At 42.6% G+C, this 25,888-nt stretch overlaps 1 protein-coding gene across 1 annotated transcript in view; it reads left to right on the top strand.

The window, feature by feature from the left end:
* Mamdc2 (MAM domain containing 2) overlaps positions 1–25,888 on the top strand; it is a 157,246-nt gene that overhangs the window by 92,118 nt on the left and 39,240 nt on the right. Inside the window, exons 7-9 of the mRNA XM_052713629.1 lie at positions 2,605–2,698; positions 8,511–8,654; positions 11,563–11,828. Of these exons, the coding sequence (XP_052569589.1) occupies positions 2,605–2,698; positions 8,511–8,654; positions 11,563–11,828 (504 nt within the window). The remainder of the gene's footprint in view (positions 1–2,604; positions 2,699–8,510; positions 8,655–11,562; positions 11,829–25,888) is intronic.

Below are 25,888 nucleotides of genomic sequence, written 5' to 3' on the forward strand. Positions count from 1 at the left end.
TTTAAGCACATACCTAAATCCGCATGATAGCTGCGTGTCTTTCAGAACTTCCAAGTACTGACAGTGTTTACTGCCCTCCAAAGTACATACACACCATCATTCCCACATTCACAGAGGACAAAGCAGAAAACAGAACTGTCCAAGAAGTCTGACATCTTTTTTCTAGGTCACACAGCTGGTAGATGCCAGCGAGCTTAGGAGACTTCCTAGAGTAAAATCTAATGCACAACTGAAGGAAGCGTTTCAGTCTGTCTGAGGCCCCCACCAGGCCGCAAGGATCTGGGGGTGCAGCATCACGGTTGCTGAGCATTTGCAGCTAGCTATAAGTAGACTCTTTGTTGCCAAAGTTACTAATACCCCCCAGCTTTTCACTCTGTACTTCCCTCTGCGTCTTCTCCAGTTCCCTTTCAAGCGCAGAAGTGGCTTGTTCCCCTGGCTGCTTTTCAGTGGCGCCATCTGCTAGCCTGCTGCGGAACTGGAGAAGGCTGAACTTGGTCTCCATTCCCAGTGTGCTCTGTCTGCTGCTGGTGTGCCTGACAATGCTGGCCGCCTCCTTCCTGTCCCTCTCAGATCTCTCACTCCAAACGGGCCCAGAGAGAGTACAGTGCCTTTGGAGAATGCATGTTATTTCCTGTCACGAAGTCTGATCGGATTTTGGTTTGCCCCTACAGTCCAGGGGAAATTTTTCTGTGACTTTGGAACACAGAAGGAAAAGAAATGCTGCCCCACGACATATTCCTCTATTGAAGTCAAGTGAGTCACACATTAAAGCACATTCAGGCAGGCATGTATATATGCACGTGCATGTGCACTGTGCACAAACACACACACACACACACACACACACACACACACACACACACACACACTGATAGTGTTTTCTTTGCCAACTTCTTTTGTCCGACATAAACTCTTCAGGCAACATTTATGTAATGAAGCATTGCTAGTTTTTTTGTTTTTTGGGGTTTTTTTATTTGTTTGTTTTTTCAATCAGCACTTGAAAAGGCAGACTACTGGGCACCACTAACCCTTAACATGCATCTTTAGATCCACACGTGTGATCCAAATGACAGTCTGAGTCTGTCATTTGTGTTGTTTGCTCTTGCTAATTGCCAAGAAAAGGAATTGGCACTGGAGAAATCAGTGAACTCGTTGTCATCACCACATTCTCGAGTGCGTTTCAAAAGGAAAATAAACACAGGAGACTTTTCTGAGTGGAGGACCCTGGCGTGTGGACTGTGATTGGCAGACCCTCGTCAGAAAGAGCTTCTTTATCTCTCTGCTCAATGTGAGCCATCTTTTCCCTCTCTCTACCAGTGTTCCAGTGTCATTGGTCTGTGGTGGGGGCAGGGGGCATGCACACATCAAAATTTTCCCTTTTATAAAGATGATAAGGACATCAGTCATTAGGGATAGAGACCCACCCTCGTGCAGTTATGACCTCATCTTAATTACGTTTGTAAAATCTCACTGCCCAATGGGGGGACAAACTGAGATCCTAGGGATTAGGATGCAGGGTAGCAGCTGCCTCCTTTAGACAGGCTTGCCTCCTCCACTCTTGAGAGTCTGCATCACAGCAAGCCCACTTCATGTATTTATACCTTCCTGGCCCTGGTGTGCATTCAAGTTTCAAGCCATGATCCACGATGTGACTTAGTTATCAACTCACACAACATAGATTGCACACCTGGATTGTTTTCCTAACATGACTTGGGGCTGTGCTGATCACACCCAATACCTTATTGTCACGCACAGGAAGTTCAAAGTTAGTAGGTGGAAGATAAGGAAGTAAAAGTAGAAGGATCGATATCATTGACCCATGGTCTTTGTGAATCCGTCAGAACATGTCTGGAAAGGCCAAGGCACAGTGCTCATCTCTGACTACTGTGTCTTTGCCCAGACTCTCATCTGGAGTACCATATGGGGCAAAGGGCACAGACAGACATGTTAGTTTCCTGTAGATAATGGAAAAACCTAATCTATTTTCTCCACTGACTTTTTCTTTTAGATGAAGCACATGGTGCTAATCAACTCTGGAATTCTGTCAGAAATATCTGGGCATGCCAGCTGATAGTCGAGGAGCAGGGAATATAGCCACTAACAAATACAAATGTCAGTTGTCTTGGTCCATTATGGGCTGCTACAACAAAATTCCGTCACCTCAATGACTTAGAAATGTCAGAAATGTATCTCTCATAATCTAGAGACTGAGAAACCCAAGAGCAAGGTGCTGGCCAATCCACTGTGGCAACGGTCCTTTTCCCAGTACATAGACGGCGTCTTCCATTTTGTCTCCACAAGAAGAAAGCTCCTTGGGACTCACCACTAAACTCGAGAACAGAGGGCTCCACCCTCATGAGCTAATAATCACTTTCTTAAAGGACCCACTTCCTAATATCATCACATTGAGGATTAGACCACAATAGATAACATTTCAGCAGGCGAAAACCCTCAAATGTAGCAATTTTATGTTCCCTGAAAGAGGCTGTGGGTTAAGTAGGGTGACGACCAAACAGTTACAGATTGGAAAGTGATTACATGAGTCCTTCCATGTAAGAGGAAGAATGTATGTAAATATATGCTGCCTGTCATTTTCCTTTCCAGGTTATTTTTGAAGTTGCTTTCAATGGTCCCAAAGGAGGCTATGTTGCCCTGGATGATATTTCTTTCTCTCCTGTTCACTGCCAAAATCAGACAGGTGGGTCCTGCTCATTCTTCCTCATTTGGGATGTGCCTGTCACACCAGGTGGGCAGAGCGGGCACTTCTTCTGGGTTGTCTTTAATTTCCTCCCCTGTGGTCTGACCTTATCTTTAAGAGCTCATCAACTGAGTAATCAAAAGAAAAAGTTAAATCTTAATTTACCCCAAATTAATGTATCTTTTTAAACGACACCTTGAGTTCATACAATGAATAGCTAGCTAAATTTAGAAAAAACCAAACCAAACCAAAAAAAAAAAAACCTCATAACCTACTGGGTAGAATTATAAAACCTCTAATTTTTAGCTCTCTAAGATTCATAATGTTCTTATTTTTATAAATGTTAGTATTTAGCAGATATCTCTGAGATGGTCTTGGCTAAACAGTATGTGCTCTTAACTACCTTCTTTTTCAAAGTGCACCCTCATATAATTTTATCCAGGCCCAAATTACACTCCAAAACTTTGATGTCTGAAAAGAGAGGGAATTCTCTACTTTCCTGGAAAATGGATAAACCAAGTATTTTACAATAAGGATGACAGTTGTTAAACAATGACACAGTTAAATGCAACTGACCTTACTGCTCAGTCAATTCATTTCTTTCCAACACCCAGGGTGACACTGTGCCCATCCCATTTTACTAACAAGCACTCTTTCTGTGTCTGGAGCATGGGTAACGGGTTAGTGAAGCTGGCCTTTGTGGCCTGACTTTCTCTTAAGACAGAACTGGTCTCTAATATGCTTTCAGCTATATCCTATCAAGTAGACTAAGTTAATATTTTCCACTTGAGCTAAACTGTTATCCCTAAATTAGAGAGAAACTTAATTTGCTAACAAAAAACTAAGGGTTTTTTGTTGTGGTGAAAATGGCCGCCACAGAGTCATGGGGAGTTGGCACTATTAGGAGATGTGGCCTTGTTGGAGTGGGTGTGGACTTGTTGGAGAAAGTGTGTTACTTGGGGTGAGCTTTGGGGCTTCAAATGCTCAAGCCAGGCCCATTGCAGAACTCTAATCTTCTCCAGCACCATGTCTGCCTGCATGCTGCCATGCTTCCCACCATGACTATAATATTAAACCTCTGAACTAACTATATTGATTCCAGCACAATGAGGTTACTTCAGAGAGCCAGCAGCTCCTCAGTGCATGGTATCCTCACACAAGGCCCCTTTCCCTGCAGGAACCCACGTGTGTTTTTTCATACAGTAGGTCAGTCAAGGCTCCATACTGGTCTTTAGAACTCCTCATTGTGCATGCCAGACTTGCTTTTCAAAATCACTAAATTGCATCATTTTAGTATTATGCCCAAGAACCAGGAAATGGATTTTCACCCCTTTACTCACACTTATAAGATGTGTGATCTTTGGTAATTTTTTAGAAAGATTTATTTATTCTTCCGTGTTTTGCCTGCATGTATATATGTGCATGCACACATGACCACTGTAGCCAGAAGAGGGTGTCAGAACTGTCAGTTCCAGGTGGTCGTGAGCCGTCATGGAGGTGCTGGGATAACAATGTTGTATCACAATGTCAAAAAATTAGGACACTCCTGGGACTCTACACTATTGCCTTTTAGTCTATACATCCTAGAACACCCAGCAAGTCTTCCTGTCTACTTCAAGAAGCCTTAACTTAATGCCCAACTCCAAAATGTTGTGTGTAGTGGGTAGCCGTTCCAGCTTTGACCTGGAAATACCACCCGCTTTGAGGCTTCGGTTACTGTCACGCCTACAAGGCGGAGATGAGAGAGGACCCCCAAAGACCCGAGATCCGGATGGGGGAGCTCTCTTGGTTCCTGGACCCTGGACGCTGGAGGTAGACCAAGCAGAGTTCTCCAGAGAACACCGCCGGACTGCACCACACCTTTCCCAGACTCTGTTACCTATCCCTTCACTTGTAAGTTACCCCACAAAATAAACCTCCCTTTTAACTACGTGGAGTGGCCTTAATATTTTAACCAATAGTTGTGGCATATACAGGCCCAAACTTCTCTCCATGCCACTCCCAGACCAGAGACTGCAAGAGTCCTGGCCTTCGTGGTTACTCATAGATACTCCTCAGAAGGCCACATGAGCCAACAGTGACCATTCACCAACACCTGACCACTGCCCAGAGTTCTAGTCTAATCTGAAAACGACTCCAGTTGCTGCCTAAGCTGTAAATGAAGTTGCTGACATTTTCCTGTCTCAGTTTCCTAAAGTGTACCTGCTACTTATTCCGAAGCCCCGCCCCTCTGTCATTGTGGTTCTGTAGTCTAGGGCCAGGTCACACTCACTCTTCCCCCTGCCAGCTTTGAACCGCCTCTGCTGCCTTTAAGCTGCCTCATAGGAGGTAGCACTGTGCTCCAAGGGTAGCTTCTTTCACCACGCTGTGTCCAGTGCTTGTCTCTACTGCAGGGGCTGAGGAGTCTTTAGATTACAGCACTGGTGTTAAGTTTGTCTCCAGGAGCTCCATGGAGCAGAGGAAAAGGGGCAAACACTCCAGCTGCTCTTCCCAGGCTGCAGCGCACTCCAGCTAATGAGGTTGTCTGAAATGACTCCATTTCTAAGAAGTTCAAATGTTAGACAGCAAGTAACTAACTAACGCTTACATGATGATGCTTTCTGATAACTTGGTTTAAGGAGTCTGCTTTCTTTTCTTTTTCCTATCAACCAATGCTCAATGGCTTGTGTCTGCCTCCAGTTCCTTCCTAATGCATCCAACATGTCAATTTATGATCTTCACTTGACCCGAACTTCTGAAACAAGCTGTGAGCACAGGCTTTACCCCACCTCAATGCTGGGCAGTATGCTGGGGGTCCCTGTCTTTGGCTTTCAGTTACTGTCTCAATAGTCTGCATAAAAAGGACTTGGTCTGTTATTTCCAACTTTGAAATGTTCTCTTTATCAGACCATAGACAAATCACTTCTAAGACCAAGAATTTATCCAGTGAAGAAAGTAACATGACCAGAAAACTGTGTTACCATGGAGAAAAGTGATCCTTGCTTAAAGTTGTGTTTTATTAGTGCATTTTGAGGTTCGGTCAAGTAATGAGAAGTCACAGCATATATCCTTCTCCCCATACATATTACAGTCACCCAGACTCCATAGTTTATTTACGTTAAGGGTCCCTGTGGGTTGCATGTTCCATGAGTGTGGACAAATTTGTAATGACATGCGCCCACCATTACAGTGTAAACAGGCTCCCTCTCTCCTTCCTCCCCCAAGCACTGATCTTTCCTGTCTCCCTAATTTTGCCTTTTCCAGAATGCCTTGCAGTTGTAGAGTCACACAGTATACAACCTTTTCAGACTGGCTTTCTTCACTTAATAGTGTACCTTTATGTTTCTTCCAGGGCTCTTCATAGCTCCATGGACAATTTCTTTAACCCTGAATAATATTCCACTGTCTTAATGTACCACAGCTCATGTGCCCACTCACCGACTGAAGACCATCATGGCTGAGTCTACATTCTGGCAGCTGTGAATAAATCTGCTATAAACTTTTGAATTCAGCACTACCTCTACCCCCTCTTACAGACCGAATAAAAGAGTTAAGATTCTCTTGCAGCCAGCTAGGGGTACTGCTCTGAGGTTCACTCCTGATGAATAATTTCATTGCCCTGATGATCTCTGTGCCAGGCATTTAGGAGTGCCTCACTATTTCCAGAGCTAAATGGCTGGCTGTACATTTTGTATTTTCATCTGTTTTTTCATTTTCAGGTAGAGAGAAGTTGGCTAAAAATTGAGATGGTGGGGCTTCCTCTGGTCTCCACTATCCATGTGAGAATACTCAAGGGATGTTGAAGGACCTTTGTGTGTGACATTATGTTCATTTGTTTGCAGGCTTTGTTTCCTGGGCTTAAAGATATGCTCTAGTTCTGACAGAAATAGGCAGAGCAGCATGTGGGTGAATCACCAGCCTGGAGCACCGCAGGTCTCATTTCCTTTTCCACTATCAGGCTCTGGAATGTGACCTGAAATGCCCATGTTCCATGTTCCAGTTACATGGGGACAGTTTCTTCTCATTCTTTTTCTGTAATGCACTGTTAGTCAGAGAGAGAGAGAGAGAGAGAGAGAGAGAGAGAGAGAGAGAGAGAGAGAGAGAGAGAGATTATGGAACTCCTTTTGTAGCGTTTCAAACTCAGATGAAATTTATAGGAAGGAATACAGGAATACAGTGAGGAGCTCCCACAGACTCTTCTCTCAGATCTACTAACCCATAGCTTTAGGCAGGGCCAGCATTTGCCTTATCAGGCTTTGAATAACATTGTACTTCTTTATCCATTGAAGTGTTTCAAGGTGTATCTGCAATGTAACCATAAAATAGGCAGTTCAGGAAACCTAATACTGATACAATGTTATCAATTAGTTCCCAAAGCATGTTAACTGTTCCAACAGTGTTTTTTATAGCTATATGTTGCAGTTGGGAGGTTTCTCCAGTCCTGCCAAGCCCATGCAGTCCTATGGCCTACGTATAAAATAAACACTCAAAAGCTTACATTAATTATAACAGCTTGGCCATTAGCTCAGGCTTATTACTGAGTAACTCTTATCCTTAAATTAACCCATAATTCTTATCTATGTTTAGCCATGTGGCTTGGTACCTTTTCTCAGTTAGACATTCTCATCTTGCTTCCTCTGCATCTGGCTGGTGACTCTTGACTCTGCCCTTCCTCTTCCTGTCTCTCTCCTGGATTTCCTGCCTGGCTATAACCTGACTCACCATAGGTCAGAGCAGCTTCTTTATTAACCAATCATAGCAACACATATTCACAGTGTACAGAAAGACATACCACAACAGTATGTTTTTCTGGGTCAAAACTGAATCTTGGGTTCCTTGTAGCATTTGGTTGAATGATTCTTTTGACCATTCGCTCTGGCCGAGTTCTTCCACCCACATGAGTGCTTTCTTGGTTTGAAAATTAACTGAGAACACAGTCTTGTCCTAAACAGCCCTGTGTCGCCAGCTGAGCTGTTCCTAGAATAAGTTTCTCTACAGATGACTTCCCATAACAACACCCTCTATCTCTTTGGCGCTAAAATGCCCAACAGTGTATCTCATCATTCATACTAGGCTCATACGGAGCATTCCAAACTGCTGTGGTCACACCCCCCTGACCCCAGAGAACAACCTTAGCTGTGGAGGTTTCCAAGTCCTGTGTTAACAGGACCAACTATTATTCCCAAAGGAGCAGGATTCTTCCATATTCCACTCCATCTAGGCAGTCTGGGCCAAAGCCAGACTTTGGAACAATGATAAATGACAGTAGAACTCATCAAAGCCAAGCCAGTAGCAGCCCCTGATCAGCCTGGTGTGACTTCTGAATCGTGTGGTTTGGGCTAATGGCTGCTTTTCCTCTGGTAGCTAGTGCCAGTCATAACCACTCTGATGCAGAGACTAGTCAACCAAGGGGAATTACCTCTGGAAAATGCTATTTCTAAAACACATCTTAGAACTTACATGTCTCTTAAAATCCTCTCCTTTTTCTTTCTTTTAAATTTTGTAGGAGCCGGTTTGAAAGCTTTGAGTAAACTCTCACAGCCTTCTCATTCTCAAAGGAAATCCCTTTTGAAACCCAGCACTTTTTTTTATTTTTATAGACAATGTGATCAGAGCTCCTTCCCGCCCTCCTTTTAGGGAGGAAAAGAACAATTTCCTTGTCATGTTGAAACACTGTTTTGATGATAACCTGTCAGGCCGCCACTTGGATAAAAATATTTTGCTGTGTCTCTTCCTCGGTCTCCCTGGCACAAAGGTAGCCATGTCTGGCGACGGTTTAATGGAATCCTCTGAGAGTCCCGGCTTGACTCTAACTTTGGTTCTCATTGCCCAGGGCTTCCTTTCAGCGCTGTGGACAGCAGCTGTGATTTTGAGGAAGGCCTCTGCAACTTTCATCAAGACAAAGAAGGTCCCGGTTGGACCAGGGTGAGAGTGAAACTGAACATGTATCGGGCAGGGGACCACACGACAGGAACTGGTGAGTCAGGGGTCGGTCAGGCCACACATCCTGGGTTTGTTTTCACACACCACTTGCTATTCTCACTCCATTTCTGCAAAGGCAATGGGGGAAAAAGAAGAAAAGAAAAGAATGAGAACGAAGAAGCTACACCAGGCGGTAACTGGACATTTTTAAGTTGCCGTTCAAGAAGATGCTGTGCTACCCAAAGTGTTCGCCAGTCCGTCAATTAGACAAATATTTGGAAACTGTTTTGCTCTTCATTTCAGATAAAATACTTTAAAAAAAAAACTGGATTCCATCTGCATGAAATCTACAAGGGAATCCATATCGACAGAGGCAGATTAGTGGTTGCAGGAGTTTTGGTAGCAGGGATGCGGTCTGTGGAATGGCTGTGGAGTTTACTTTGGGGGAGATAGAAATGTTACGGAACTAGAGAATGGTGGTGGTTGCTCTTGCTTTGAGAGTTAATGAAATGAAAGCATGGTGAATCACCAAAGAAATAACACTATGAACGTTGTTAAAGTGGGAAAAGTTGTATTATGTGTTCTACCACAATAATAAACATCATGGTGAGGAAAAAGCTATTGGAAAAAAATTGAGTGGACATTTTGTGGGCATATCGATCCCAGAACCCGGGTCTGAGTGCTGCTTGAGTATTGAAAATGCTTTAATGACATCCTCAGGAATCACACTCAAGGGGGCAGAGGGCAGGCAGGGGGCTAAGTAATTTTGTGTTTTATTTATTTATCTACATTCTGGGAGCTGTAATGAATATGCCGTGAAACTAAGGAAGCTAAATTTCTAGATATGCTCACTTACATAGAACCCCAAGATGGTCTTGGAAAGGACCTTGCAATGTTATGTCTATAATTTTGCATTGTTTTCTTACAGATGCTTTAATTTGTGGAAATACTGGCCCTATTTGTAGGCTTTGGCCTTTTCTAAACTTTGGCAAATTAACCCAGAGGGGATAAAATAGTGATATGAACCTTACTCTCCTGGCTGAGAGCCATTTCAATGAACAAAGGAAGTGCTAGATAAACATACACAAATTAACATAATTCCAAGGGTAGCAAAGGGTGTCTGGGAAGAAAACGTGTCCCCTTTCCTCTTAGTTTCTGTAGCTGAGGCTGAAAATCAGACATGAATCAAGTTAGCAAGAGAAAAATGTAACATTCTAGTAAAATATTTTTACATGTACATGGGAACCTTCACAGGGAAAATGAAGACTAGAAAAGCGCATATTCCTGGAAGCTTATGTATCTTTTTTTTTTTTTAATAAAGAATGATAATGCTGTGAAAAGTATCGAGGCAGGGGAAAGGGAGGGATGGTAAATTGTGAGAAAGAGACTAGGAAATCTATGGAGAAAACTAATAAAAGACAAGGGGCTTTGTTGTGGGTTTGTTTGTACAGATCCATTTTGGTGTAGTCTTGGTCTCTACTACACAGACTTCCTAAACAGGATGTGTGCCTTACTCATAGGAAGTTTTATGGCCTGCTTTTGGTAGAAAGTGAGAGGGCAGAGAGCTCTTTCTGCCTTGATTGTCCTCAAGTGCCTTCTGCTCAAAATAATCAAGGTGCCAGAGTGGCGTATTTGGGGTGCTTGTTCTGACGGCCTTCAGCGCTCTGGAGAGAATAGAGTAAGGAACTGATTTGGGTTGGGGATTTAGGAGTGGTCTCTTCAGGGAAGCTGCAGAGGACAAGCTTCTGTGAGGTCTTTCAGTGTGGAGAGAGCTGGCCACACCAAGTGTGTGGTAGAGGGGGCAGCATGGCTGCCTGTGGGGAGCCGGGGAGGAGAGTAGATAGAGAGGGCAATGAATGATGGGTTTGACAGACCAGAGTGAGCACTGGGGGGTTTAATTATAAAGGAGATAAAAATCCACTGAAAGGCTTCGAGCAGAGAAGAGAAGGATGATGTTTAGGTTACAAAAGGGTCGGGCTGTTGTGTGGCCATCCATATTTGTCCATTGCCAGAGTGAAGTAACCACAGACTGGGGCTTTTCGTCCCATCCACGAGGCTGGAAGTCTGGAGTCCAGGGCCTGGGGAGGCTTTTCTTCCTGGCTTGCAGACAGCAGTGCTGGTACTGTGTCACACATGCCCCACCTGTGCAGGGGGGAGAACAGGCCCCCGACTCTCCTCACAAGGATGAGATTTTAAAAATATTTTTGGGAAAACTAGACTGTAGGTCAAACACTGAAGTGCCATGAAGAGAACTCACTGAGAATGGACCAAAAAAGGGGGAAACTGTTCTGTTCTGCCTGACTTTGCAAACACGGATCCATTTTAAGTTGACTATGTGGATAGCAGGGTTGGTGGTAAGGGAAACTTTGCTGCTAGAAGCTTCCTTGTATTATTTAGAAGAAACAAGGAAATTGAACACAGCCTCAGCACCTAGGAGGGCCCATCTGGTTAGAAACATGGTTTTTCAGGGGCAGGTTTAATATGTGGTCAAGAGAACAGTGGAGTTTGCCCAGGCACAGAAATTTCAAACGATGCCAGGCCAGCCTGCCTTCCCACCACCCAACAAGGCACTACAGATAAGGCCTGGGAATGAGCTCGTGACTGCCACTGAGTGTGACGCAGCACCAGATATCCAGAGAGCCAGACAGTAGTTCCAAGCCCACTCATTCTTTTTTGTATTATAAAAAAGTATAATTCTTAATACCATAAATGTGAATCTGTGTACTATAAGATTTACTTGAATCTCTAAAATGTTTCATTTGCAATCAAGGTATAAGGACATTTTATAGATTTTTTTTTTTGCTTACTTAAATCACAAACATTAGAAAAAGCATTTTTATAGTTTAAAGCCTATGGAAGTAGTCTCTGCTGGTCCACCCCCTCACTTTGGCCGCTTTCCACCCGTCAGTCTGTGCTCCTCACTCTGCCTTGCTGTGGCCCTAAGTGGTTTGTTTTCCTCACAGGGCATTACCTGCTGGCCAACACTAAGTTTACATCCCAGCCTGGTTACATTGGGAGGCTTTACGGTCCCTCCTTACCAGGAAACATGCAGTACTGTGTGCGCTTTCATTATGCCATCTTTGGGTTTTTGAAAATGAGCGACACCCTGGCGGTTTATATCTTTGAAGAAAACCACGTGGTTCAAGAGAAGATCTGGTCTGTGCTCGAGTCCCCGAGGGGTGTTTGGATGCAAGCTGAAATCAGCTTTAAGAAGCCCATGCCCACAAAGGTACAGTAGAACCTGCACTACCTGTGTCCAGTTTTAGCTGCTTGATATGTGAGTGATTTCTGTTTAGTTACTGTCCACTGATGGTGTGTTATACTTCTGTTCAGATTAACATCTGCGTTAATGCATACACCACACATAACCTGCCCCCAGACAGGTGCAGGTTAAGTCTTCAATTCCTTTGCATTTGCTGAAATATGTCCACCTAAGACCTCTCTCTTTCTCCCTCTCCCTCCCTTTCTCCCTCTCTCCTCTCCCCCCCCAAAAAAAAAACAATGCTGAAATTTAAAAGATGAGGTCATTGTGCCTGGGTCTTCCCTGTGGCTTTAAGGTCAGTGCTTAAGGCCTTAGCAGAGCACAGGATAAGGAGAGGCCACTCACTAGAGCCAGCTGACCCCACGCAGAGACTGACACAGGGAGCCATCAGCAGCTGATTTTGATAGCAATGAGAATGCAAAAACAGACCTATAAATCAAGAACACACAAGAACGGCAGTAGCTAACCTCCCAAGCTTACCAATTCATAAACTCAAGGAGGTTTCACAGATGTAATAAATTCCATGAACTAAGATATGAAACCAGTGTTGGAAAATTTGTTTTATTTCCAAGTGTCAGCCAACTAACATTTTTCTTAAGTGTCCTCTCTGTGTAAGAAAGAGACCCAAAGAGAGTGAGCAAAGGTCCTTCCCTCCATATGCATCTCATGCAATGGGAGCTCCGTACATATTGTTGAGTGGATGGGTAAATAAGTTGATCATCACATCATCCAAGAGGTACCCCAACTCCAATCCCCCCAAGAAAGGTTAAAACCATGGGAGGGCAAGATAATCCTTTAGCTTGTTGCCTAGACAATTCCAGATGTGTTCTCGATGAATTGTTCTTTGTATAAATGTCATTTGACACCTGCAATGTTATTGCACTTTCTCCTCGATCCAGCACTGCTGGAGAAGCCCAGGCCTCTCATATCTTAAGAAATTAAGTTGTTTTCCCATTACCAATCACTTAACTCTCACAAATAGTCATCACAACACACATACACAAACACACACACATCCCGGTTTCACAGAATCAAGGATGCACCAGAACGTAGAATGTATATGATACTTTCAATTCAATTCCATTGATTTTTAAGGGAAAATATAACAAGCATCTTGTTTATTTATTTGGCTTACATGTATTTAATCATTCATCCACATGTCTGTTCCTTTATTCAACCATCATTTATTCTGTATGTTAGAAGCAAGGAATATAAAGATAAATGAATCTCAGATCCTGTTCATGAGATGGCAGTCACATTTGACAGCAGATTGAGATGCATTAGATTGAGATACAGTCATTGAATGCCACTATCCCACAGGAAGATTGCTCAGGAAGTTATAAAAGTGGTTCTACTGATTGTTACTTGAAATAATGTCATCCAGACTTGGCAGACCTGATGTTTGGAGGGTCAAAGTTCAAGCCATGATGGCTTCGAACCCCTGCTCCTCCTCTCCCCAGTAACCTCCACTGGCAAATGTTTAGAAATCTGCTCAGTCTTTCCCAGAGAGTCCCTGCTGTTACCTGATACCCACAAAGTTGGGACAGCCTCCTAGCAGATAAGGGTGCCCCCGAGGTTCTGCCCTTTTCTTCTTTGGAAGCTGAACACCAAGATGCCCAGCCACTGTGGGAAAATGGAGGTAGGCCCAGTAGGGGTAGGGGAGTTCTTATAGCTCTTGGAAGGATCTGCTGATGGATTCAAATGGAAGTTCAACACGGAAACCTCCAGGTGTATGTTTCAAACTGGCCTAGTTCTAGAAGACTCCTGCTGGGCAGAACTAGCTCCTCAGAGTGGGAGAGAGGGCAGTAAGTGGAGAGGAATTGAAGCTTGCTTACATATCGTGGATATCCATGTGGACTTATGTGTGTCTATATTATGTTTCCAAGTGTTTATACACATGAAAGCTACTTAAGATAAGGGATACAGTGAAGAGCTGGGGTGTCTATCACTGTCCTCTACCCCTGAATGCAAACTCTAATTATACTTCTGTTTTCTTCTGGGGAGTTTCCTTCCAGATTTGCAATGTTTTCCTCCATTAACCTTAACTGTGTTTGCTGAGTCTCTGCTATGAAAAGATAAGGACTTCTCCGTCTCATAGTTTTTAGTTGTTTTTATTTTGGCTCTTAGAATTTATAACTTTAACTATACTTCAATGTCAAACTTTAGACAGTGTTTGTTTACACCTGCTTTGTAAGATAAATACATTCTCACTCTTATAATTTTCCTTTGCTTTCGTTGCCCATCTCAAAGATAAAGTTGTTGTGATGTTGTTACAGCTTAAACACACACTTATATTCCTACTACGCCCTCTGTGCTTGACCTTGAACAGAGATCCTAGCAGAGGCTCTGTTGACATTATAAAGCGGACAATTCTGACTGTGTATAGAGTCATCCCTCAAATTACTGGATTTTAAACTTCTGTGGTTATTGCAACAACCGAAATTATTTGCCCATTTCTAAATGGCCCCAGGTGTGCCATACCCTCTTTGGATCTATAAGCTGATTCCAAAAAATGTAAATAATTCTGTCTCTAATTGCAGACCCTGTTTGCTTCCTTGCCCTCTCTCCTCTGTTTTGTAGTAGCATTAGAGTGAACCCTTCTCTTGCCATAACCCCTTGGCTTCTTATTTTTAGTACCTGCGTGCCTTCTTTCGTTTCCTGTAAAATAAACTATCCTGAACCCAGGATTGGTAGACCAGCAGGTTTTCAGTGGGTAAAGAGTTGGGCAAGTGCTTGTTTATGTGAATTCCATGCCCAGTTCTCCCACTCTGAGATGCTGGGAGAGGTCCCTGCATGTTCACATATCTGGATGGGACTCCTCATACCCCTAAGAGGCTAGAGTTAGATGTGTAGTTCTGTGTAAGCATCCTGCAAGTATTTGGAGAAAAGTATTTCAGAAGCACACCACCAAACCTGTGGGATTGTTCCCCACATGTGGCTCCAGTCCACAGAGGGTGTGTTTCTCCAAATATTCATCACATTTAGAAAAAGTGTTAAGTCACTAAGCACTGAAAATAGGCGCAGGGTGAATGCTTGTCAGCTGTTACATGTTGTCTAGAAGCTTCTATTGGCTGAATTCTACAGTTTAATCATTCAATATTTATTTTAACTTATTCTAAACTGGTGGAAGCGTAAGAGATTTTCCTGAACATATTGTGCTTCGCATACATTTTTATAATAGTTGGAATTTATAATGACTAAGATTCTGAAATGAACCTGCTGGGACTTCTAGAAAGTTACAGATCAACTCAGGTCAAAACCAGAGGTAATGTGGCTGTTCACTAAGTACCTCCTTTGTGTCCAGCAGTGTACTCTCTCACTCCCAATCCTTAACATCCTCCGACAATCCATTTACAGAGGACACTGAAATCTCAGCGTGTTAAAATGGCTTGGTTCTCCTGAGTTTCTTGATGCTTTCCTTCAAATTGCAGGCAAGATCATTAGGTTAGAGTTCGAAAATGCATCTCAGACTTGTTCTCTCTGTCTCACTTGCCACCCCCTCACACAAAATCACCATATTCGCCTCAATTATGAAGATACTTTGCTATTTTCTCTGTGACTCTGGCTTGCTGTTCCTCTGCTCTGAACCATCAACCATATCACCTTCCTGAAGCAGAAGTCATGGTGCCGTTCCCTCCACGAATCATTCCCATAACCTGCAGGACAGAGCCGTCTCCCTGACCATGGCTTGTAAAGCCCCACGTGATCTGATGCTCACCTACATTGTTAACTTCTACTCCCTCTAGCCTGCTCAAAGGCGCATGATCTCACAAGACTCCTCTCGGTCCCTGAGTGTCAAGGCCATTCCTTCATCATGGCCTTTTCATTCGTAGTCCCTTCTTCGCTGGGAGTCCTTCCCCATCAATTCCCATATCCCCCTGCTTCACACAGGAGGAGGCGTGTCCTTGTGGGAGGAGGCGTGTCCTTGTTGCAGGAGGCTACACCCATGAAGGGCTTCCTCTCTCACTAGAACTTTCCAGACCACTCAGTTTATCAGCTCTTTCCCCATCCTCAGATTGTTCTACTATCATATTGTCTTATTATGTGCACCACAGCTATCCAAATCCAAAACTAATTTTTTCGTTTACCTTTTATTACTTCTCTCCTCTCTTATTAGAGCCTTCATATAGACAAAGACTTTACCAGTTTTTTATCATCTCCGTGTCCGCAGGAAAATTCTGCTCAAGTGAATTTTGTGGATAAGTGGTGAATGAATGAATGAATAAATGAATGGTCGTTCTAAGGGTGTTACATGGCAGCTCTGGGGAGTAAAATGTGATCTTGCTAGCCCTGAGGCTTGCCCCTTGGTGCAGGAGATCTTTGGGAAGTTGAGGTCTGGTCTTAAGGAAGGCCTCTTTTTGCGCAGTGGAGGAGGTGAAGCTTCCAACCTTTGTTGGAGTCTAGGTAGCATTTTTTATTTTATTTAATTCCCATAACGTGATCATATCTTTAAAAATATGTATATATATATACACATATATATACATATATATATATATATATGTCTTTTTAGTGCCCATTCTGTCCTAGAATGAAGGTAGATTATCCCAATGATGAACCCAGATGTGCTGCTAAAAACTGATGCTGACCTGAGGGCTTCCTCATACGTCACTGCTGAAGGAGAAGCCTGCACTGTTTCCTCGATACTTCAGGCCCAAAACCAGTAACTACGACTTGCCAGGGCCCATGCCCCAGCAGGGCCTGCTTCCATGAGCATTCTTTTCTTCTCTCTATGGTTTGTGAGTTGGGATCAAAACACAGCACAATGATGGGCTTCTTGGCCAGAACTGTGAAGTCCAACCTTTCACCCTGTCTCCCCAGCTTCTCCTCCCATCCTCTCAATCCACAGACCCCCCCTCTCTGTCCCTTCCCCTCATGACCTTCCTCTCAGCCTGTTTGTTTCTCTTTCTCTCTCCTTTTAGTACTTACCCAGCCCACTTTAAAGACAATGGGCTGATTAGATTAACAATTCCTTGATGGCTCTCTTAACTAATCTTTAACTGAAACTGTCATCTATAGCCCTGTTTAAGGAAAGACAGCAAAAATACGCATTTCCTTTATGCCACTCCAGCAAACAAGCTATGAAGGTGTATGTTATGTGACACTCTTAGAGCTGCCAAGGGTGAGGCTTCTAATAACTCTATAGGACAGTCCGCTAGCTGCCACAGCTCCCTTAGGAAGGGAAATTTTGTGATCATACTTAATAGAAAAGTTTGGCAAAATGAAAGGGTGCTGAGTCAGGTGATGGTGGTGCACACCTTTAGTCCTGGCACTTGAGAGGCAGAAGCAGATGGATCTCTGAGTTCAGGGCCAATCTGGTCCGCAGAGTGAGTTCCAGGATAGCCAGGGTTACAAACAAAAACTTTATCTTAAGACACATAAACAAACAAAACAAAACGAAAGGTAAAAGGACACTGTTCAACACCGCATGGCTTTCAAATGACCCGGCTGAGAGTGGATCCAGGACTCACGGACTACAGAACACAGGCTGTATTTATACAATCCCCGTATGCTGCCCAACCCTCTCCTGGTTGATGTCAAATGACAGGGTCAGGGACGAAGGACAGTCCAGCCCGAACACACAGATTAGGCAACTCAGCAAATCCAGGGCTTTATTAAACGGACTCTCCATTGATCGATTTTACAAATGTTTGGCTCCTGGAAGGGATCAGAATTCAAGGTGGTTCATCACAGATAAAGCAGACAATGAGGTAGAGGGGAGAGGCTGCACACTGCTTACGGTGCCTGGCTGTGGGTCCTCTGTCACTCATGGCTTCACACTCTAGGCTGGTTCTGTGGCCCTGTTATCTACGCAGCCTTCACTTTCCTCCCATGTGTGAAATGGTCGTACTCGCTGCATAAAGTTGTCCTGTGTGTCACATGAAATTAGGTGAAGTATGTAGTATGTCTCCCGGCATATAATTATCACAATTAAACTCAGCACAGCACAGACATAAAGAGAGAAAGAACAAAGGCTGTTTTTCTAGGTCACAACATTTATTCAGTGCATGGATAATTCTGTATCTTGATTTTTGCTGTGAGGTGCTGAAAATGAGGTCAGAGTTAAATCATTTTTAGCAATATTAGGCTTTCTTGAATAGTGGAAGATGTATCCAACCATGAGTCCTACAACAAGATTTTGCATGTATATGTTTGTGTGTGTATGTACACATATGTGCAGTACAGAGGAGTGTGTGTGTGTGTGTGTGTGTGTGTGTGCACGCGCGCGCACGCGCGCGCGTGCGTGCACATGCGCGCACACGGGAGCCAGAGATCAATGGTCAGGAATCTTTCTCAGTTGTTCACCACTTTATTTGTTTGTTTATTTATTTATAAAAAAATTTATTTATTTGACATAGGGTTTCCCTGTGAAGCCCTGGCTGTTCTGGAACTCGTTCTGTAGACCAGGCTGGCCTTGAACTCACAGAGATCCACCTGCCTCTGCCTCCCGAGTGCTGGGATTAGAGGTGTGCACCACCACCACCTGGCTGCCACCTTATTTGTAAAACAAAGCGTTTTCCTGAAGCTGGAGCTCACTAATTTGATTAGACTGTCTGGCCAGCAAGCCCCAGGGACCCTCCTAGCTGCCTCCCCACCACCACATCTGGCTTTTCATGTTGGTCCTGAGGGGGAGTTCAGTTCCTCAGGCATGCGTGACAAGTACTTGATTAGTTGATCTATTTCCCCAGTCTTTTCTCTCTCTAAAAAAATTTTTTTAATGTTTTAGAAACATTTTCAAAAGTTCAAGAACTATAAAACTATATCTTCCATGCCCCCATCTCTACCATCGCAGTGTTCTGCAGAAGAGAGAGCAGCTGGGAAGAGCTGTTTGGGGACTGTGTGTGGTAGCACATACCATAATTCCAACATTTGGGGAGGGGGGTGGCTGAGGCAGAAGGGGTACTGAGAGTTTGAATTTACAAAACAAGATCCTACCTCAAACAAACAAACAAACAAACAAACAAACAAAGCCAAGTTACCTGGTAGAGAGAGCAATCTGTGAGGGTGTGTTCTAGCTTAATGAGAAGGCACTTGCCAGGGAGGGAGAGAAAAAGAGAAGGAGAAAGGGGGAAGGGGAGAGAAGGGAGATGAAAAGGGGGAGTAAGGAGAGGGTGGAGACAAGGAGAGAAAAACAGAAACATAGAGAGACAGACACACAGAGAGGTAGGTAGGGAGGTGGGGAGGGAGAGAGGGAGGGGACAATTTGCTCCAAAATGCTTTCACTAAAAGCCAAACCGTGAGGAGAGACTCCAGGATGAGATCAGAAATTCATAATGATGAGAAATATTAACCTTTCAGCCTTCAAATGTTACACCTAACATATGCTTGGTCACTGTCGCAAGGAGGGTAGCTCCTGAGGAACTTCCTGTCTGCAACTCCTTTTAGCGAAGATGCTTCAATAGCCTTTTCATTAAAAGCACTGGGGGTAGGAGGACTCAATATTTTGTTTATTAAGTATTTATTTGGGAGAGGGGAGTTAAGAGGCTGATAAATGAGAGGATGGCAAAGCACTCTAGTTCTTCCAGAACTGGACTGATGATTAGCTCAGCACTCATTAAAATCCTTTATTGCAAACCATTCTAAATCTACATCCTTACTCGACTGTAAGACTAAAAGTCAAACATTGAGCTTTGCATGCATTTAAGAGGAAGCCCCATCCAACCAAGTATAATTTCCCCACTAGGTTAAGAAGACAAAAACAAAAGCTAAAGCCTATGTCTGCCCCTAGCTGTGCACCATGAAGTACAACACACCAGATATGTTCCAGTGAACAAGAGTTCTGTGGTTAAATGAGTAACATTAGAAACTCTTGCTAATGTTCCATCTATCCCTCTCCTGCCTTGCTATTGGACAGTCAGCTCTTTATTAGACCAATCAGATGTTTTAGACAGGTAAAGTAACACAGCTTCACAGAGTTAAACAAATGCAACATAAAAAATGCAACATATCTTCGCATCATTAAGACAAATGTTCCACAGCATAAACAAATATAACACATCTTCAGCTAACACTCTACAACATGAAGCCAAGAAGTGCATTCCAAAGACACATCCTTGGCGATCCACTTCTTCTAAAGCTCTTCATCTCCCATAGTTCTATCGCCTCCCAACAGGCTATCTGAACTTGCATTAACAGACCAATCCATGTGTGGGGTCACAGCCCTCACCATCCAGTCACTCCACACATCCTCCCCCTCTGTCTTCCTTCTCAATGGTCCTTCAAAGGGTTTCAGCAGCAGACAGTATTACTCATTGGTATTTCTGCAGGGATCACTACACTTGGAGGAAAATCCTACCCATCTCCTGAACTCTTTCACAAATGCCCCTTCCTTTGAAGCTTGTGTTTATTTGTTGGAGTGAAATTTGTATAATAAAAGAGTACTGGGTCAGGAATAGGAAGACCTGGCTTGGAATCTTGTCTCAGAATCTTGTAAATTGGAATGCCATGTCCCCTCTCTTTGAAATGAGCACATGCACTTAGGTGACCTGTAAGTCTCTGCTTGCTTTATTTTTAGGCATCTTAGTGGCAGGAACTGTGTTTTATTCTTGTGTAAAGTGCATTTTTTTTGCAGATGCTATCCTGAACTTATTTCCTCTTACAAGAATCTCTTTCCTTTAGAGGAAAAAAAAGCTGAAATTCAAGTCTGCAATTTGTATTTCCACCTTAAATTCTTCATCTTCATTGTGCCCTTAAATAATGCCAAAGTAAATAATTGTAAACTGCCTAGGGCTCTGAAATTTTTAAATATTTATTTTCTTTTGTGCATACAAGTGTTTTGTTTGCATTGTGTGCATCATGTGTATTCCTAATACATTTAATATAAATTTTTCTAATAAATTGGTAAATAGAAGTAAGCTAAGCAATATGGAAGTGAATAAGATATCTACAGTGGCTGGGTGGTGGTGGCGCATGCCTTTAATCCCAGCACTTGGGAGGCGGAGGCAGGCGGATCTTTGAGAGTTCAAGGCCAGCCTGGTCTACAGAGTTGAGTTCCAGGAAAGGCGCAAAGCTACACAGAGAAACCCTGTCTCGAAAAACTAAAAAAAAAAAAAAAAAAAAAAAAAGAGAGAGAGAGAAAAGATATCTATAGTAAAATCAGAAAAAGAAATATCATTTAAACTATACATCTAACCTTTTTTATCATTAAAGACATTTTTAAATAATAATATATCTGTTATCAACTGAATATATGTTTAAAAAATATAGTACCTTAAAGTGTGATGTTTGTCTTAATAGCTCTGTTTATACTTTATTCTGTTTGTAATGTTTGATTTATGAATTATAAAAAATAAACCTTTGCTTTAGAAAAAAAATAGAGGCCAGAATGTAACTCAGTGGTAGGTCGCTTTCCTGCCAGGCATAGAACTCTGAATTTGAGCTTCAGCACCTCAAAAAAAAGAAGAAATGTATTTATATATTAATATATATTATATATTAGTATATATAGTATTTATACATTAAAAAGTAAATCTTTTACTTTAGATCTCCAAATATATTAACATATGTTCATATAAACATGATTTATTTTAATTAAAATAAATGCATTATAGCATATACATTCATACATACATAAATTTTGTGTATATACACATATACATACTAATTATATGTGTATATATAAACACATGTGCATGCATATATGTATAAACATGATCCTGGAAAGGTGAGTGTCTTAGTAAGGATTACTATTACTATGATGAAACACCATGACAAAAACCAAGTTGGGGAGGAAAGGGTTTGTTTGGCTTATACTTTCACATCACAGTTCATCATCGCAGGAAGTCAGGGCAGGAACTCAAACAGGGCAGGAACCTGGAGTCAGGAGCTGATGCAGAGGTCCTGGAGTGCTGCTGCTTACTGGCTTGCTCCCCATGGCTTTCTCAGCCTGCTTTCTTATAGAACCCTGGACCACCAGCCCATGGGTGGCCCCACCCACAATGGGCTGGGCTCTCCAATCAATCATTAATTAAGAAAACACTACAGGCCTGCCTGCAGCCACATCTCAGGGAGGCGTTTTCTCAGTTGAGATTCTCTCCTCTCAGATGACTGTAGCTTGTATCACATTGTCATAAAACTACCCAATACAGTAAAGATGCAAGGATATCATTCTCATACGCTCTTTTTAAAAAGTTTTATTTACTTTATTATTATTATTGAGGGGGTATATGATATATGTATGCATGCATGTACCATGGAGGATATATGGAGACCTGAGGACAACCTTGTAGAGTCGGTTCTCTTCCTCCAGCTTCTGTGGGTTCTGGGGATAGAACACAGGTCATCAATCCTACATTGCCAGGCAGTAAGCGCCTCTACCATGGAGCCAAACTGGGACTGATTTAGTACGCTGTTTCAATTACCATTTAACTATATTTATAAAAAGGAAAAACATCCAAACATGTATACCTTTGGTATAATGATTATATTTCTAAGGATTTATCAAAAGAAATAATTATTAAGCTAGGCATGGTGGTACATGCCTGTAATACCAGATACCCATGCTTGAGGTCAGATTCAGCAACTTAGTAAGACCCTGTCCTAAAAAAATAAAATATAAAGTCATGTGGCAGTGGCTATCTTTTCTTTGTCTAATATTCACTTTTGGAGATCTCACATTCATATCCCATTAGAATGTCCCATATTTTGTAAAATTGGCCATCTTCGTCCCCAGTGAAAAGAATATAACATTGATTTCAGGCTTTGGTCTCAACTTAAAGGAAGTATAAAGGGGACGTGATGATGATGTTGTAGGATGATGATCAGGGATTTGGGAATTCTTTCCTAAAGTTGTAATGGAAAAATGGTGTGGAAAGGTAATGGGACTGAGTAAGGGAGAGAAGAGGTTACTGCTGGGTCCTTGTTAGCCAGTTCTGTGTCGGCCATCATTATACTCCAGTATTCAGTAACTAGGCAAGCAGGGAAACATGGTGCCTGTACTTTCCATCCCCATGACAACCTCCTTAGTACACAAGTCAGGTCAGCAGGAGAATGGTCAAACAAATGGAAGCTCCAATTCAAGTTTTCTGTGACGTGGGAGCCTTCAGAAACGAAGACTCGGGGATCCAGGAAAATGTTCTCCATGCTGCATGGACTGCTGTATGGAAATACTGTTGGGTTAATGACAATAGGTAGGGAGCAGGAAAAGGATCTTGACTAGGTACTTGCAGTCCCCTCATTTGGAGGAGATTTTCCCCCCAAGCACAGTCAGGACACCTTCTGAAATGGGGGGTATATAACCTACTATCTGACATATAAGGTAGGTCAGAGGGGTTCTGCATGGCCGTCTAAAGCAGAACGATGGTAAAGATTACGGTAAGGTTTCTATGTTTTATGAGGAGATTTGCAGGGAAAGGGGATTCTAGCTTTCATCATTTCCCTTAGAGAAGATAAACTCTAGTCTTTACAGACTTTTTGGGAGGACCTGGAGACAAAGGTATAATGGGGGTGTCAGCAGTTGTCTAGAGGGTTGTTGAGTTCCTTCCCTAGAAGGAAGAAAGATGTGAGCCCACAGGAAAGACAGCAGCCCAAGCTGCAAGGAAAGTAACAGTTGCATACATTCCGGATAAGAGCAGCCTAAAGCTGGAAGTCCTTTAAATGGCCGGTCCCTGGCTCAGGTACTTTACGAGACCTCTGGGTCTTCCCTTTCCACTCTTGATCCTGTTAAATGCCTCCCCCCGCCCCCATTGCCTTCCATCTTTCTCCTTGTAAGGTTTTCTGGGAAAATAAGAAGCCATCTTAGGAAGCCCATTTTCCTTTCCTAGTCTACCTATATCAGTCTAATTCCCCTTCAAATGGGCAAGAAAGTTTGCTTCTGAGGCCCTGCCAATGTCCTTTAGTTCACCGTAGCTGGGATAGTAAAGCACTGTACTTTTGGAGTCCCAGCTCTGAAAACGCTTGGATGTAAGACTTCTGTGTCTGATATACAGTCAGGCTCAGAGCTCTTTAACTGGGAAGTTGTAAGAGCAAGACTTTCTAAACCATATTTTTATTTTATTTCCCTTTTATTAAAAATAGATTTTTTTCTAATCACATAATATATCCTGATTATGGCTTCCCCTGTCTCTACTCCTCCCAGTTCTTCCTCATCTCTCTTCCCATCCAGATCCACTCCCTTTCTGTCTCTCATTAGAAACACACAGGTTCCTAGGGGATAATAATTAATATAATGTAATGTAATTAATATAATATGATAAAACAAAAACTAACACATTGGCATTAGACAAAATAAGCAAACAGAAGGAAAAGAGCCCAAGAGAAGATACAAGAATCAGAGACCCGCCTGTTCACACTTAGGAATCCCATAAAAACACTAAACTGGACACCATAATACATTTGCAAAGGACTTGTGCAGACCCATGCAGGCCCTGTGCATGCTGCCTCAGTCTCTGTGAGTTTGTGTTAATTTTGCAGGCCTTGTTTTCTTGGTATTCTTCATCCCCTCTGGTTCTTACATTCTTTCTGCCTCCCCTTCTCTGGGATGGTGTGGGGGGAGGGAAGAGGAGTCCTTGAGCCCTGGGAGGAGAGATTTGATGGAGACATGCTGTTTAGGACTGAGTGAGGAGCAGTATTTTTAAGTACCTACAGGAAGGAAGGAAAGAATGACCAGGGTAGTATAGTTTTCCCCATCACGGACATGGCAAGGGTCTGGTGTTTTGTGCTTGGATGTGCAGCTTGCTGTCGTGCGAATTTGTATCAGAGACTCCCCTTGTCTTGCTCTAAAACTGACAGATTCTGAGGTCTCTTCTGCCCATTCCCCATTTTACAGTGGCAGGAAGATCCAAAAATGATGCAGAGTTTTGAAGTCAATGAGTTGTGAGGTTTGAATGTTTACCACCCAAAGAGCAATGAAAAAATGGCTGTGGCCTGTATTCTATCCCAGCATGCCCTCTCTCTCAAACTGAAGGCCTGCATGAATAAAGAAGATTTTTTTTACACTGGAAAAATCCGGAAGCTGATCAACCTTTGTTGCTTGTCAAAGCTAAAAGTTGAATTAAATCACATGAGTCTTTACAAAAAAGAAAGAAAAAGAAAACCCGATGGGTCTTTTGGGGTCTTTTAAGAAGAAAGCATCGGTCAGCAAAAGACTTGTTTAAGAACACATGGTCCTTTTGTGGTTTGTGGGACATGCAAACCAAATACAGCATCTGCAAGAGGCATGCTGTTACAATTTAGCTACAATTTCCTAAAATGTAGCCAGGTTCTAAGAATGCTTAAATCTCACACTCTTTTCCGGGGACTGCTCCTCTCAGCTTGTCCTTAGAAATCAGTGAAAATTCCTTTATTTCTGCCAAGTGCCTTCATTGTGAAATCTGTGTTGTTTTCTTTGTGCTTTTGTAGATTTCTGAGTCAAACACACTAACTTACTGACAATCTTTTAAATGAGTACAATGACGTTAGACATTCCATACTATTCTTGTGTCCACAGAATCTTAATGAAGGGTTCTAGAATCTCTCTAAGTTTATCAGAGTAATTTTGTGAATAATTCTACCAACTCTGTAGTCACCACACCCAACTATATCTCTGAAATGATTTCAAAGGACTTCAGCATCACAAGAAGAAATGTTCAGTTTAACCTGGAGATCTGAGGTTGAGACAAAGAATAACTGGGGTCCCTTGATGGACATGGCTTACTTATGGCTATGCTAGCAGAAGATTGAAGTGTTTTGATCTGAAGATCATTTATGGAAGCTGTCCTTCACATTCTAATTATGGGGCTAACTGGAGCTTTAAATCTCTGATGAAGTCCATGTTGGTTTACTCCACTAGTCAACACTTAGCCTGAGTCTATTAAACAGGTCATGGAAAGGTCTTTAGAAATCACCAAGAAACCATGCGGTTAGGCCAGGTTATCTCTTTACAGACAATCTTTGTGAACGGTTCAGCAAAGGCCATATTTTATTATATTCCATAGCTCTTTACAAAGCCTGATCTCCTTTGCCTTGCAAATCCTGTTCATTGCATTGCCTAGTGTTTGTACTTTGACACCTCTAAAGTGAAAACTGGTAAATTGTTCTAAAACAACCTG

The sequence above is a fragment of the Peromyscus californicus genome, unplaced genomic scaffold (assembly GCF_007827085.1).
Source record: "Peromyscus californicus insignis strain IS unplaced genomic scaffold, ASM782708v3 Scaffold_4__1_contigs__length_199733344, whole genome shotgun sequence".
NCBI classification, from domain to species: domain Eukaryota; kingdom Metazoa; phylum Chordata; class Mammalia; order Rodentia; family Cricetidae; genus Peromyscus; species Peromyscus californicus.